This window comes from Mastomys coucha, unplaced genomic scaffold (genome assembly GCF_008632895.1).
Source record: "Mastomys coucha isolate ucsf_1 unplaced genomic scaffold, UCSF_Mcou_1 pScaffold5, whole genome shotgun sequence".
Lineage (NCBI taxonomy): Eukaryota > Metazoa > Chordata > Mammalia > Rodentia > Muridae > Mastomys > Mastomys coucha.
This window is the reverse complement of record NW_022196911.1, coordinates 68,024,841-68,038,070: the sequence shown is the minus strand read 5'-3', so window position 1 is coordinate 68,038,070 and position 13,230 is coordinate 68,024,841. Positions and strand designations below refer to the sequence as shown.

General features: G+C 44.5%; 1 protein-coding gene across 1 annotated transcript in view; it reads right to left on the bottom strand.

Annotated features, from left to right (window-relative positions):
* The window catches only part of Ube2g1 (ubiquitin conjugating enzyme E2 G1), a 72,550-nt gene extending 67,870 nt beyond the window's left edge, over nt 1–4,680 (bottom strand). The window contains exon 1 of the mRNA XM_031352752.1: nt 4,220–4,680. Coding sequence (XP_031208612.1) covers nt 4,220–4,265 — 46 coding nt within the window. The 5' untranslated portion in view covers nt 4,266–4,680. The remainder of the gene's footprint in view (nt 1–4,219) is intronic.
* Nucleotides 4,681–13,230: the final 8,550 nt, after the last annotated feature.

Genomic DNA, 13,230 nt, shown 5'->3' with positions numbered 1-13,230 from the left:
AAAAAAACAATACTGAGTAAGCTAATTTTGAGTATTTGAGAGTCCCCACCCACAACCCTAGCACCCCAGACAGGCTCTTACTATGTGACTAAGGATTTCCTTCAACTGAAGAGTTTTATCTGCATCTGTCTTACAAGTGCTGGGACCAAAGGAGTATATCAACACGTATGGTATTTGATTTTTAAATTCTACTTCATGCAAAATGATTGATAGGTCAATAGTTAAGAACACTGTCTACTCTTCCAGAGAACCCAGACAGATACCTAGTACCCACATGGCATCTACAACCATCTATAACTCCAGTTCTAGCAGGTCTGGTGCCCTCTTCTAGCACCAAGCATGCACCAGGCACCCATGTGGCCCACATAAAGGCAAAATATCCATGCACATAAAAAAAATTTTTTTAATAAAGTAAAATTCTACCTCATTAATTGTGTCAACTACTGCTCCCTGGGGAGCAATTTACCCACTTGAATACAAGAAATATATAAAATAAGAAAGTCCTGGCTCTAGCAACTCCATTAGCAGCATTCATTTGACCTTCAGCATTTATTTGACCTCTCTAAGCCTCTGTTTTCTTTCAGGAGGATTAAATGAGATAATGTGTAAAATAACAGTAGCTGGTACTTGTCAATCTTCAGTCAAGAAGTCATTAAGCACTTGGGAGGCAGAGGCAGGCAGATTTCTGAGTTTGAGGCTAGCCTGGTCTACAGAGTGAGTTCCAGGACAGCCAAAGCTATACAGAGAAACCCTGCCTCAAAGAAAAACAAAAACAAAAACAAATAAAAAAAAGAAGTCATTAAGTGCATCACTTCTTCAGCTGGGGTAGGTACCTATAACCCAGGCTAGGGAGGTAGAGGTAGGCAGTCCAAGTATTCTAAACCCACCTTGAACTACAAAGCAAGAAAATGTCTCAGCCAGGCAGTGGTGGCACCTTTAATCCCAGCACTTGGGAGGCAGAGGCAGACGGATTTCTGAGTTTGAGGCCAGCTTGGTCTACAAAGTGAGCTCCAGGACAGCCAGGGCTATACAGAGAAACCCTGTCTCAAAAAAAAACAAAAAAATAAAATAAAATAAAATAATCTCTGTAAAGACAAGGTCGCTCAAAGAGGACTCTTGGTCAGAAGGAAAAATGATTAATTTTTGTACTCTCTCTCTTTTTTTTTTCTTTTGAGACAGTGTCTATATAGCCCTGGCTATCCTAGATCTATGTAGACCAGGCTGGCCTCAAATGCTCTCCCAAATGCTGGGATTAAAGGCATGTGCCACATGTCCAGCTCTGTATTCTACTTTAATCTGTTTATAATACCTTTAAAATGTTTTTTAATTGATCTATTGTACTGAGGGACTTCTTGTGTTTAATGCATCACAAAACAAAACAAACAAAAAAAAACTGTCACTAAATTCATAAAGGAGTAAGTCATAACCTAATAATATCATGGAGAAATATACAAGCTATCTGATTTCATCTTACTGGCTTCCCAATAGCCACAATGGTGACACACCATAATCCAATGACTCCATCTCAGGGGACTTTGGCAATAGATATATTTTTCATTGTCACAAATGAGGGGTGTACTACTGGTATCTAGGAGGTACAGACAAGAATGCTGTAACTTTTCCTGCACAGGTACAACCCTCCACAGCAACAACTGCCCTAAATGTCATGATACCAGAAATGAGAGATTCTGTAATTCAGGGCACCATTCTGCTTAACTACTCAAGTAACAAAGCTCTTCATTACAGGATAAATTCTCCTAGGTAATGAATCAAAACCTTTTATCACTGACACACTACTAGCTCAACAAATGAAGCCACTGCTGTAAGTTTCTGAAACTCTAGCACTGAGAACACTTTACCAGATTATGTTACCTACTCAGCTCATTTTAGTATTTTTAAGGCATTTATACGAGTTCATTAATTTCAAAATTACATTTTACCATTTACTATTTTCAAGAAATAAGAAAACTCATTTTAAAAAAAATGCTAAAGTAAAAAAGAAAAAGCCTTTATATTAGGTGCTTATCCAGTCTTCTCAAATAAATTTAATATTTTCACATTTCAATCAACAAACTTCGTTCCATACATTTTGAACAATTAAGTAGCCCTAAAAATGACCTAAACTATTATTATTTCTGTGAAAACAAAAAAGCAAAATAAACAAGCCTAGTGTGGTGGTACAGGATTCAAACCCCAGCACTCAGAAGACAAGAAGGGGGGGGGGGGGGGTGAGGCAAGCACTTGGAAGGCAGAAGACAGATCTGTGTGAGTTCAAGGCCAATGTGGTCCACATCTCAAGTTCCTGAACAGTCAGGGTTATAGGAGAAAGCCTGAGAGAGAGAGAGAGAGACAGACAGACAGACACACACACACACACACACACACACACACACGCGGACACGGACACGGACACGGACACACACGGACACAGGCAGGCATGTTTCTGTGAGTTCCAGATAGCCAAGGACTCCATAAAAAAGCCCTGTCCCCCCACCAAAAAAAAAAAAAAAAAAAAGGATGCTCACAAATGGGTCTTATTTTAACATAGTGATACGATACTGTTAAACTATAAAATCTTTTGCACCATTTAAAATGTATGTCATTTCCATTATGTAAGGCTACTGTTTTAATATTCGGAGCTTACCATCTATCTAATAGTTTGCCACATAATAAAAACTAATACAGATAAAGTTGGTTTTATTAGTTTTTATTTTTGTTTTCTGTGACAGGGTTTCTCAACATAGTCCTTGATGTCCCAGAATCCACTACTGTAGACCAGGTAGGCTTTGATAAAGAATTCCTACGAAGACAAAAATCTTAATTCCTTCATCCAAAACAAAAGGAGAAAAAGACCGAAGAAAAAAGGATGTTTATAAGTAAGATGCAATAAATTATTTCACTTCTTTCAAAAATATTTCTGATCGGTATTCTAACTTTTCCATCCACTTCAAATCGCTGTCCCACCTAGAATTTTAATACTTGTCCAAACCTGCTAGCTCATGGTCTAATAATAAACCTAATTATACAATCTGTAACAGCCCCTGTCGACCTTTTCCTTAAGAAGCCATAAAGATGATTTAGCTGACACCTCAAACTCATAGAAATCTATTTCATTTATCAACATTTCGTCTTTCAGAGCTAAGTTTAACCGAGAGCGGCGAGGGAGGGGGAGGACCGGCTACAGGTTGAGGAGGGGTGAAATCGCCTTGAACGGAGCAAGGCACACGCTTGGCGTAGGGCAGCAGGGCTAACTACCGGTTCATTTCTCTTTAAATCTGGCAGCACGTGGGGCGGCATTGTGAAGGCACCAACCCGCCTCCTCCCTCCCCCCCCTTCCACTCCGCACACGTACGCCTCCAGCGCGCATGCTCCGCTCACACAGTCCTAGCAGAGTAGGAGCCAACCCCCTAAAAAGTCAACCTGGAAGCCGCAAACGGCCAGAGGCCGGGACAATGGGGGAGGGGGACAGAGCCTCCACGGGGGAGGCACTTAGCCGCCGCCCCAGGCCGGAGCCTAAGACGGGCCACAGCCCGGTGGCTGCGGGCCTGCGCGAAGGAGCCCGAGCCGTGCCGAGCACAAAGCCCCGGCCGGCCAGCGAGCGAGCGACTTTCCTCGGCGCCCGCGCCCACCCTCCCCCAGACGGGCGGCGCAGCCCGAGCTCGTGCCAGGCGGAGGCAGGCGAAGCGGAGTCGCACTCCCCGCCGAGCCCTCGGTGCCCCGCGTCGGCACCCGGGCCGGCCCCGCCGTCGCTTTTGTTGTCTGCCCCTTAACTCCGCGGACCCCCGCGCTGCCGGGCCAGAAGTTTGGCGCGCCTCCCCTAAGCCGGCCCCCGACAGGGCTCGGACTCGCCGCCGCGCGGGGCCCGCCAGCCACGGGAACCCCGAGGTCCCCGAGGTCCCGCGGCCTCCGCCGCACCTGAGCCGGGGATCCGCCCCTCGGGGAGGGTCGGCCCGACCGGGACCCACGCCCCTCCCCCGCAACGCCCCAGTGCCGTGGGGGAGGGGGGCAGCCGCCCTGGGCGTCCGGCCCGTCCGAGGGCGAGGCTGGGGAGCGTCCCCGCCCCCAACACCCTCCCCAGCCGGGCCAGGAGCGTCGCCAGCCGGTCGCGACCCGCGGGGCTCCCACCCTCGCGGCCCGCCACCACCCAGCCTCGGAGCGGGGCGAGAGGAGGCGAGCGGCTCCGCAGCCCGCGATCGCGGCCCGGCGCCCCGCCGCTCACCTGCCAGCTGTCTTCGCAGTAGCAGCGCCGACTGCAGCTCCGTCATCCTCCCCACCAAGAGCCCCGGGCTGCCGCCGGGACTTCGACGGACGGGGGGGACAAGCTCTGACGGTGCCTGGAGCTAGGTGTGTTGAGGAACCCGGGCCCCACGACTGGAGCTCCTTAGCCGCGGGAGGCCGGTCTTGGGAGACCCGAGAAGCGCCTCGCCGCCCAGGCGAGTCCGCTCCGCTCGGCTTTCCTCGGAGCGCTTCACGCCCGGAAGGGGAGGGTACCCGGGCCGCCGCGGCGCGCACTGGGACTTCGCTCGCCCGCTTCCCTCCTCAGCCCGCCCGTCGGCCCCACCGGTGCCTTCCCCCGCCACTGCCTCTCTGCGCGCAGGGCCGCTCCGCGCAAGCGCGCTGAGCCTGCCGACTTCAGAAGCGGCTCGCCTGCTAGCCCGACCCCTCAGCCCTGCTGCCCCGCCTCCGGCGGCGGGACCCCGCCCACCGCGCGCAGTGGGGTCAGCCCCGCCATCTTGGGAAGGTCCACGCCCGCCCAGCTGCGGAAGCGGAGGCAGCTTGGACGCCCCGCGGACGCCGTGACAAAGAGGTCGCGGAGGGTCAGGACGCTGCCTCCCAATAGAAGCGGGAGGTCTTGAGCGTAAATGGGACCAGAGGTGGTAGATTGTTGGCGAGAACCCAGCGGCGGTCCGACACTACAGCCGAGGTGTGCGAATTAGTCATTGTTACAAAGCCGAATTTAGTTACTGGTGTGCCCCATTTTTTAAGCAGCCGCAAAATAGAAGTGCACGGTGGTAATAAAGAATGCACAGGACGGTCTTTGAAATAAAATGCTAGGGGTCTCATAGCAGAAAACGTTTAAGTAAATAGTAAGACTGTGAGTAAAGTGCAGAGGTGTGATTAGCACAACCTGCTATGATACACGGTTCGGATTCAGGTGGTGTTCGCCTGTAATCCCAACACTAAGATTGAGGATTGGAGAAGACCCCAGACCCCCTTCGCTGCATAGTGATACCCAGCCTCCGTCTGGAGGTGAGGATCCATGATAGATCAGACTCCTAGAAAGGCACCTACTATGTAAAGTCCAAGTATGAATGCCAAGATTAGGAAAAGGCTACCTTATCCAACCCTTCTTGCCCATTTCCCAGTTTTGTGCTTTGTCAACACTGTAGCAATAAAGGGAAGGAAAAAGTAACATTGATAGTCAATTTTGTTTGTCCTTTTTTTTTCTTTTAAAGATTTGTTTCATTTATATGAGTATACTATTATTCTCTTCAGACACACCTGAAGAGGTCGTAGGATCCCATTACTGATGGTTGTGAACAACCAGGTGGTTGCTGGGGATTGAACTCAGGACCTTTGTGAAAGCAGCCAATGCTCTTAACCGCTGAGCCATCTCTCTCCAGCCTCTTGTTTGTTCTTTCAATAAGTGTTTGTTCAATCCCTAGTTCCCTGTACCTGTACTATAGAAAACAAAAACTCTGCATAGGAAATCAGGTACATTTCTACCCACAAAAACCTGAAGAAGCTTCTGGGAGCTCCAAGTAAAATGAACAAGGGAAGCAGATTCTGGCAGGCATGTAATAAAAATGACTGCACAAGCAGGCACAAGGCCCTCGGTTACCTCCCACCACCTCGGTTACTGTCCCACCAGACCAAAGAAACAAATAAACATTGAGTGAATCTGCCATTTTGAAATACTGCCCACTTAGGGACTAAGCCAGTTTTTTTTTTGGGGGGGGGTGCTTTTTGTAGTTGTTTTACTTGTTTGTCTGTTTGTTTGTTTTGGTTGGTTGGTTTTTGGTATTTTGAGACAGTTTCTCTATGTAGCCCTAGCTGTCCTGGAACCCCTCTGCAGACCAGGGTGTCTTGAACTCAAGAGATCTGCCTGCCTCTGCCTGGATTAGGACTAAAAGCATGCACCACCATATCCCTCTGTGGGTTTGTTTTTAAGGATTTTGTTTATTAGTTTTAATGGGTATGTATATGAGCCTAGATGAATTTATGTGTACCATGTGTATGCCTGGTACTCAAAACCCAGAAGAGGGCATCAGGTGCCCTGGAATTGGACCTGCAGAGGGGTCTTATGGTACTATATGATTGCTGGAAACCATCCTGTCCTCTGTCCTCTGAAAGAACAGTAAATTTTCTTAATCCTTGGCCATTTTTCCAGCCCCTATATTTTTGTTTTTAAATATATTCATTATGCAGAGCAATGAGCTTCATTAAGACATTTTTGTATATGCACTTTGCTCATGTCCCCACACACTCTTAATTACCTTCTTGTTCCACATCCCTTTCCCACTGATTTCCTTCCTCTTCCAAAATAATTCCATTCTACTTTGAGTTCTTAATTTTATTGAAACTTAGATTCCACATGTGAGAAAGAAAGCATTCATTTGTCTTTGAGTCTGGCTCATTTCATTTAGCATGATGCTGTCTAGGTCTATCCATTTTCTTTCAAATAACTTCTTTTTCTAATAATTTATTTTTAAATTATGGATATATGCATATGTGTCTTCATGGATGTATATGCACCATGTGTGTGCCCTGCCTGTGGAGGTCAGAAAAACGATCCCTTAGAAAATGGAAGTACATGCCGGGCGGTGGTGGCGCACACCTTTAATCCCAGCACTTGGGAGGCAGAGGCAGGCGGATTTCTGAGTTCGAGGCTAGCCTGGTCTACAGAGTGATTTCTAGGACAGCCAGGGCTACTCAGAGAAACCCTGTCTCAAAAAACCAAAAAAACAAAATGTTTGAGGCCAGACTGGACTATCTGAAGGCCTATGTCAAAAAAATAAAAAATAAAAATTCTTCCTGGACTAAAATATTCCCTTTAAAATATCTCTTGTTTGCCAAGGCAGAGCTGGAAAGATGACTCAGTGGTTAAGAACTCTTGCTACTCTTGCAGAGAACCCAAGTTTCATTCTCATTACCCGAATGGCAGCTCAGAATTGTAGCTCCAGTTCCATGGGATCTGACTTCTGCTGACTCCTATGCCAGGCAAGCACATGTACATGGTACACAGGCAGGCAAAACACTCATGTACATGAATAAATCTTTTTTTTTTTTTTTGGAGACAAAGCTGCTCTGTGTATCCCAGGCTGTCCTTGAACTCAAGAGATCCACCTGCCTCTGCCTCCCAAGTGTTGGAATTAAAAGCATGTACTACCACCACCTGTACATCTTTAGTCCCAGCACTTGGAAGGTAGAAGCAGGTGGATCTCTGTGAGTTTGAAGCCAGCCTGGTCTACAGAACAGGTCCCAGGACAGCCAGGGCTACACAGAAACCCTCTCTCCAAAAACAAAACAAAGCAAAAAAAGTATCTTTTCTTCTTTCTTTTTTTTCTTTTTTTTAATGCAACATTGAGGATTTAACCAGGATTTCCTGTCTGCTAGAAAAGTGTTGTAACAACTGAGCTATATCCCCAACCCTGTTTTTCATCTTACTGAAACAGTGCATAACCATAATTCATAATCAAACAAGGTATGATGGCTTATAGTGAAAAAGAAAAAGGCTGTGTCATAGCCCATTCCCATCCCTAAGTCCTGGCCATAAGCAGCCCTTTTCCAACCCCATGGATATATTTCTTGTAGTAATTACCTAATTTCTCCAGAGCATATGCCTGACTGCCATTGAAATGCTCAGTGTGTCAAGGGGTTGTGTCACCAAGTCTGATGACCTGAGTTTGATCCCTGGGACCTTGTATGGTACAAAGAGAGAACCAATATTTGCAAGTTATCCTCTGACCAACACCTGTATTCTCATCTCCCTCCTACAGAAAGAGAGAGAGAACATAATCTATGATGGTTTTCTTATGTATCCATTTTAGACCTAATATGTTTATTTTTGCTGCAATCAGTAGGGATTTAAATGTCCTATATTACCTTCTATCCTTTATTTCCCTAAATTCAATTATGATATTTAATTATTTCATTAAATTGTTTCTATAGTATTTTGACTTTATAAATGTGGAATAGGAGAGCCAAATTCTGTAATGTATTGCAATTACATTTATTCCTTATATGAATTTGTCTTTGGCTTAGAGTTTCTAATTATATTTTTTCTGGCGGCACCTGAAGTATAATTGATCTCTTTTACTTCCCTACTCTGCCCAGAGTACTGCTTGATCCTATTAAGCCACCTTTTTCTTGGAAACTTTCCTCCTGGAACCCACTATATTATCTCTCTAGTCTGGACTGATTGATAGGGCCATGCTTACTCCGTGGTCAGGGCCTAGGATCTCCTTTGGCTGCTTCTCCCTTCCTGAGACTACTACATCCTAGATATGAAGTTTAAGTCTTTTTGTTACATCTTTATTTTTCTGGAGCACATTGGCATATAAATTCTGATGAGAGTATACAGGCAATTTTTAAGTTCTTAAATGTGGAAATGTTTTTATTATTTGTTTGTGGTGTAATTTGAACCCAGGACCTTACGTATGATAGGCTAACTCAAGACTATACCTGAGAATTAAACACCCAGAATTAATACCAATTTAGCTTTGTATAAAAGTTTAAGTTTATAGCTAGAGAGATGGCTCAGCAGTTAAAAGCACTAGCTGTTCTTCCAAACGACCCAAGTTCAAGTCCCAGCCCACATGAAGGGTCACAATTGTCTGTAACTCCAGTTCTAAGGGATCTGACACCTTCTTCTGGCCTCCGAGAGCACCAGGCAAAAACGGTACACAGACACATAAAACATAAAGAGCAAACATCCATATACATAAAGTGTAGATAAATATTAAAAATTTGAACATAAGGCAGGTATAGTAGCACACACCTTTTAGCCCAGCTTTTGGAAGGCAGAGGCAGTCAGACTGTTGAGTTTTGAGGCCAGCCCAGTCTACATAGTCCCAGGACAGCCAGAGCTACATAGTGAAACCCTGTCTTGAAAAACCCAGAAAACAAACAAACATACATACATACATACATACATACATATGTTTAAAATAAAATAGTTGTGGTAGAGATATGAATGAGCTGTTAAGAGCACTTGAGGATCTTGCAGAGATACCTCCTGGCCTCCATAGGCACCAGGCCTGCATGCACTAGACATAACTATTGCAGGCGCTTACACATAAACCTTTTTTGAAATAGTGACTTTTGTGTATGTGTGAGTGCCTGCAGTTATGTATGTGCACCATGTGAGTGCAAGAGCCTGAGGGGGTCAGATGAAGATACCAGATCCCTGGAACTGAAGCTACAAACAATTCTGAGCTGCTCTGTGGATACTGGGAACAGAATCTCAGACATCTGCAATAGCAACAAGTGCACTTAGCCATCTTTATTCTTTATTTTGAGACATGGTCTCACTATATATCCCTGGCTGGCCTAGAACTCTCTATGTAGACTTAGCCTCAAGCTTATTGATCCTAAACTCATTAAACCATTTATTTTAAATAGAGATCTGGATGCTTCTGTCTCTTGGATGCTGGAAATTCAAAGTGTGTTCTACTACAACCAGCTAAAAACATTATTTTTGTTTTTTTAAAATGGTAATATACCTTAGTGTATACTTTTTTGTTTTTAAATTCATGTGCTTATGCTCAGAAGAAATTGTGTGCTCTTGGGAACAGAGTTCAGTTGTATAGAAAATGTTTAGCATAGCAAAGCTCTGGATTCACTCTCCAACACCCAGTGAAAAACTGACATTTGAGTCTAGTATGAGTTCTTGCCTGTAGTCTGAGCTCTTCAGAGGCAGGGAGGCAGAGGCAGGCAGGTCTCTGAGTTCAAGGCTACCTTAATGTACACAGCTCCAGAATAGCCAGAACTACAGAGTGAGACCTTGTGTCAAATAAATAAATAAGTAAATAAATGTTGGCAAAGATACTAAGAAAATCTTTTAGCCGGGCAGTGGTGGTGCATGCCTTTAATCCTAGCACTTGGGAGGCAGAGGCAGGCAGATTTCTGAGTTCGAGGCCAGCCTTGTCTACAGAGTGAGTTCCAGGACAGCCAGGGCTACACAGAGAAACCCTGTCTCCAACAAAAAAAAAAAAAAAAAAAAAAAAAAAAAAAAAAAGGAAAGAAGAGGGACTGACAGAATAGCTTAGTGGGTAAAGATGCTTGCCATAGACACCTGGCAAACTGACTCAAATCCCTCGATCTCATGTAAAGGTAGAAGAACCATCCCACAGTTATCCTGTGACCCATGCCATGGCATACATACACATATACACCTCTCTCTTTCTCTCAGAAATAAATAATTTTTAAAAACCATCTTGGTCCTACATGCCTTTAAATACCAGCCCCTGAGACACGTAGGCAAGTGGGTGACTGAGTCCCCCACAGTCACTTAGTCTACATAGCTAATTCCTGGCAGCTAATGTTATATGGTAAGACACTGCTTTAAAATATAATACAAATCAATATATTTTTGTATATTGATCATACAGGCTCACTAAAGTACTTATTTTAATGATGTATTTGTTTTCATACATAATATATCATTATTAATGTGACATGTTAATAGCATATATATTTCTTCTGAAGCTTTCCCACTTAGACTCACTACAAACTAGAATTTTGGTCAGACTTGCATGGAGGAAATGACCATGGACATCCTTGTCTTTCCCCATTCCTGGAGTCAAATACATTGCGTGGAACTTTGTCCGGTAAGCACAAGAGAGGCCTTGTCACCATTTTTTTTTTTTTTTTTTTTTTTTTTTTGGTTTTTTGAGACAGGGTTTCTCTGTATAGCCCCGGCTGTCCTGGAACTAACTCTGTAGACCAGGCTGACCTCGTGCTGGGACTAAAGGCGTGCGCCACCACCACTCGGCCCTTTTCACCATTTTCAAATCAGACCAACTGTGAATTTCCTGCAGGAGACCCTCACAGGATTGGGCTCACTAATATTTTCTCATGGAATCTGGTGAGGGCTTCCGTAAGTAGCCCTGGCTGCCCTGGAATTCACTCTGTAGACCAGGCTGGCCTTGAACTCAGAAATCTGCCTGCCTCTGCCTCCCAAGTGCTGGGATTAATTAAAGGCGTGTGCCACCACTGCCCAGCTGTCCCCTCCCTTCTTAAGGAGAGTTTTCAGTGGTATAGCCACATACAAGTTGCCCATGTTCCTGTAAGTCACCCCAGCAGCTACTCGGTGCACATGTCTTGGTCAGAATTTGTTTGCTGACACTGGTGGCTATCTAGGATGAACAGATAATCTGTACATGTCTCTCTGAGAAAAATGAGCATACTGCCACAGCACTGGGGTTCTTGCACCATTCTTAGAGAGGCAGGTTTTGATGTTTCAATATTATGGCTCATACCCTGTTTTCATAGGTGCCTGTTAACAGGGTTTTCATCTATTTCTAGTTAAGACTTTTTATATATACTAATCATTAGAACTCAGGACACATTGGTACTAGGCAAATTCACTCACTAAGCTTCAACCCATTGCAAGGATTTTTTTAAATTACATTATTTATTTATTTGGATGTGGAGGTCAGATATAAACTGATGGAAATCTGTTCTCTCTTTCTACCATGTGAGTCATATAATATTGGAATCAACTGAATACATACTGTTTTGGTTTTCTTTTTTTAAGGTAAAGTTCACTAGGTAGCTCATGCTGGCAGATCCTTTTGTCTCTTACTCCCCCAAGCTGGGGATACAAATATGTAATGGCACATCAGGACTCCAAACATGTTTTTATAGTATTTCTAAATCCATACTTCTTCTAGCCCTGATCTTTTACCAGAGGCTCATCTGCAGAAGCAGCTATCTAACCCTGTATTCTTTTGATTCATAAACACTGAATACATGCCCACTTTCAGCTGGACATGACCCTCAGAATCTGAGGCCCAGGTGTGAACTAGATAGAGCACAAGTCTATCCTCAGGACAATGGCAGCCAGGAGAGAGATTACTCAGCACGGAAGGAAGTAAACAGATGTTAAATGGTGGTGGTGGTGCCAGTGGTAAATTCAGTCAACGCACCTTTAGTTCCAGCATTTGGCAGACAGAGCAGATCTCTGTGAGTGGAAAGCCAGCCTGGACTACACAGCAAGACCCCGTCTCAGTCAGGTGGTGGTGGCACACGCTTTTAATCCCAGTGCTTGGGAGGCAGAGGCAGGTGGATTTCTGAGTTTGAGGCCAGCCTGGTCTACAGAGTGAATTCCAGGACAGCCAGGGCTATACAGAGAAACCCTGTCTCCAAAACAAAACAAAACAAACAAAAAGTAAAGAAAGAAAAGGTGGTCTTTTCCAAATGAGAGAATTGAGGAGGGCATTCTGAGGACATTTTACCTGGGCTTAGATTGTAAACAAGTAGCAGCATTGGAAGAGTTTAGTAAAGAACATCCCAAGAATAGGAAATAGCTCCTATGAAGATCCTGGGGTATTTCAGAGCTCAGTTCATCCAGACTAAAAAGGAGGTTAGCTACACTGGTGCCTAATGAACAAGGGGCTCTGAGCTGGGAGCACTAGCAGGGACCAGGACACAAGGAGTATGTGAATGTGGAATCTGTGAAGCGGAGGCTGGAGGAGGGATGGGACATGGTATATTTATATATAATGTACATTATGTAGTATATCATATATAATGACATATATAATATAGTGATTTATATTATATTATATTAGGTCCCTTTAGGGGACCTAATCAGCCATGGTGATGACACATCCACTACCCTGTCTAACACCTGCTTGACTTCCTCATGCCACCAACCAGCTTCCCCACAAGACAGTCTCATTAGCCATAACCACACTCTGCTATATAATATATACTACATATATATTTATATTAGTATTAGTATTATTTTATTATGTTGGCTTTTTTTTTTTTATTTGAGAAGTCCTGTTAGTGTAGCTCTGACTGGTCTTGAACTCACTATGTAGACCAAAGTGGTCTTAAACTCAAAGACATTGCTACCTCTGCCTGTTGAGTGCTAGGTTTAAAGGTGTATACCACCATATCCTACTCTTGTTTATTAAAAAAGAAAGAAAGGGCTGGGCAGTGGTGGTGCACGCCTTTAATCCCAGCACTTAGGAGGCAGAGGCAGGCGGATTTCTGAGT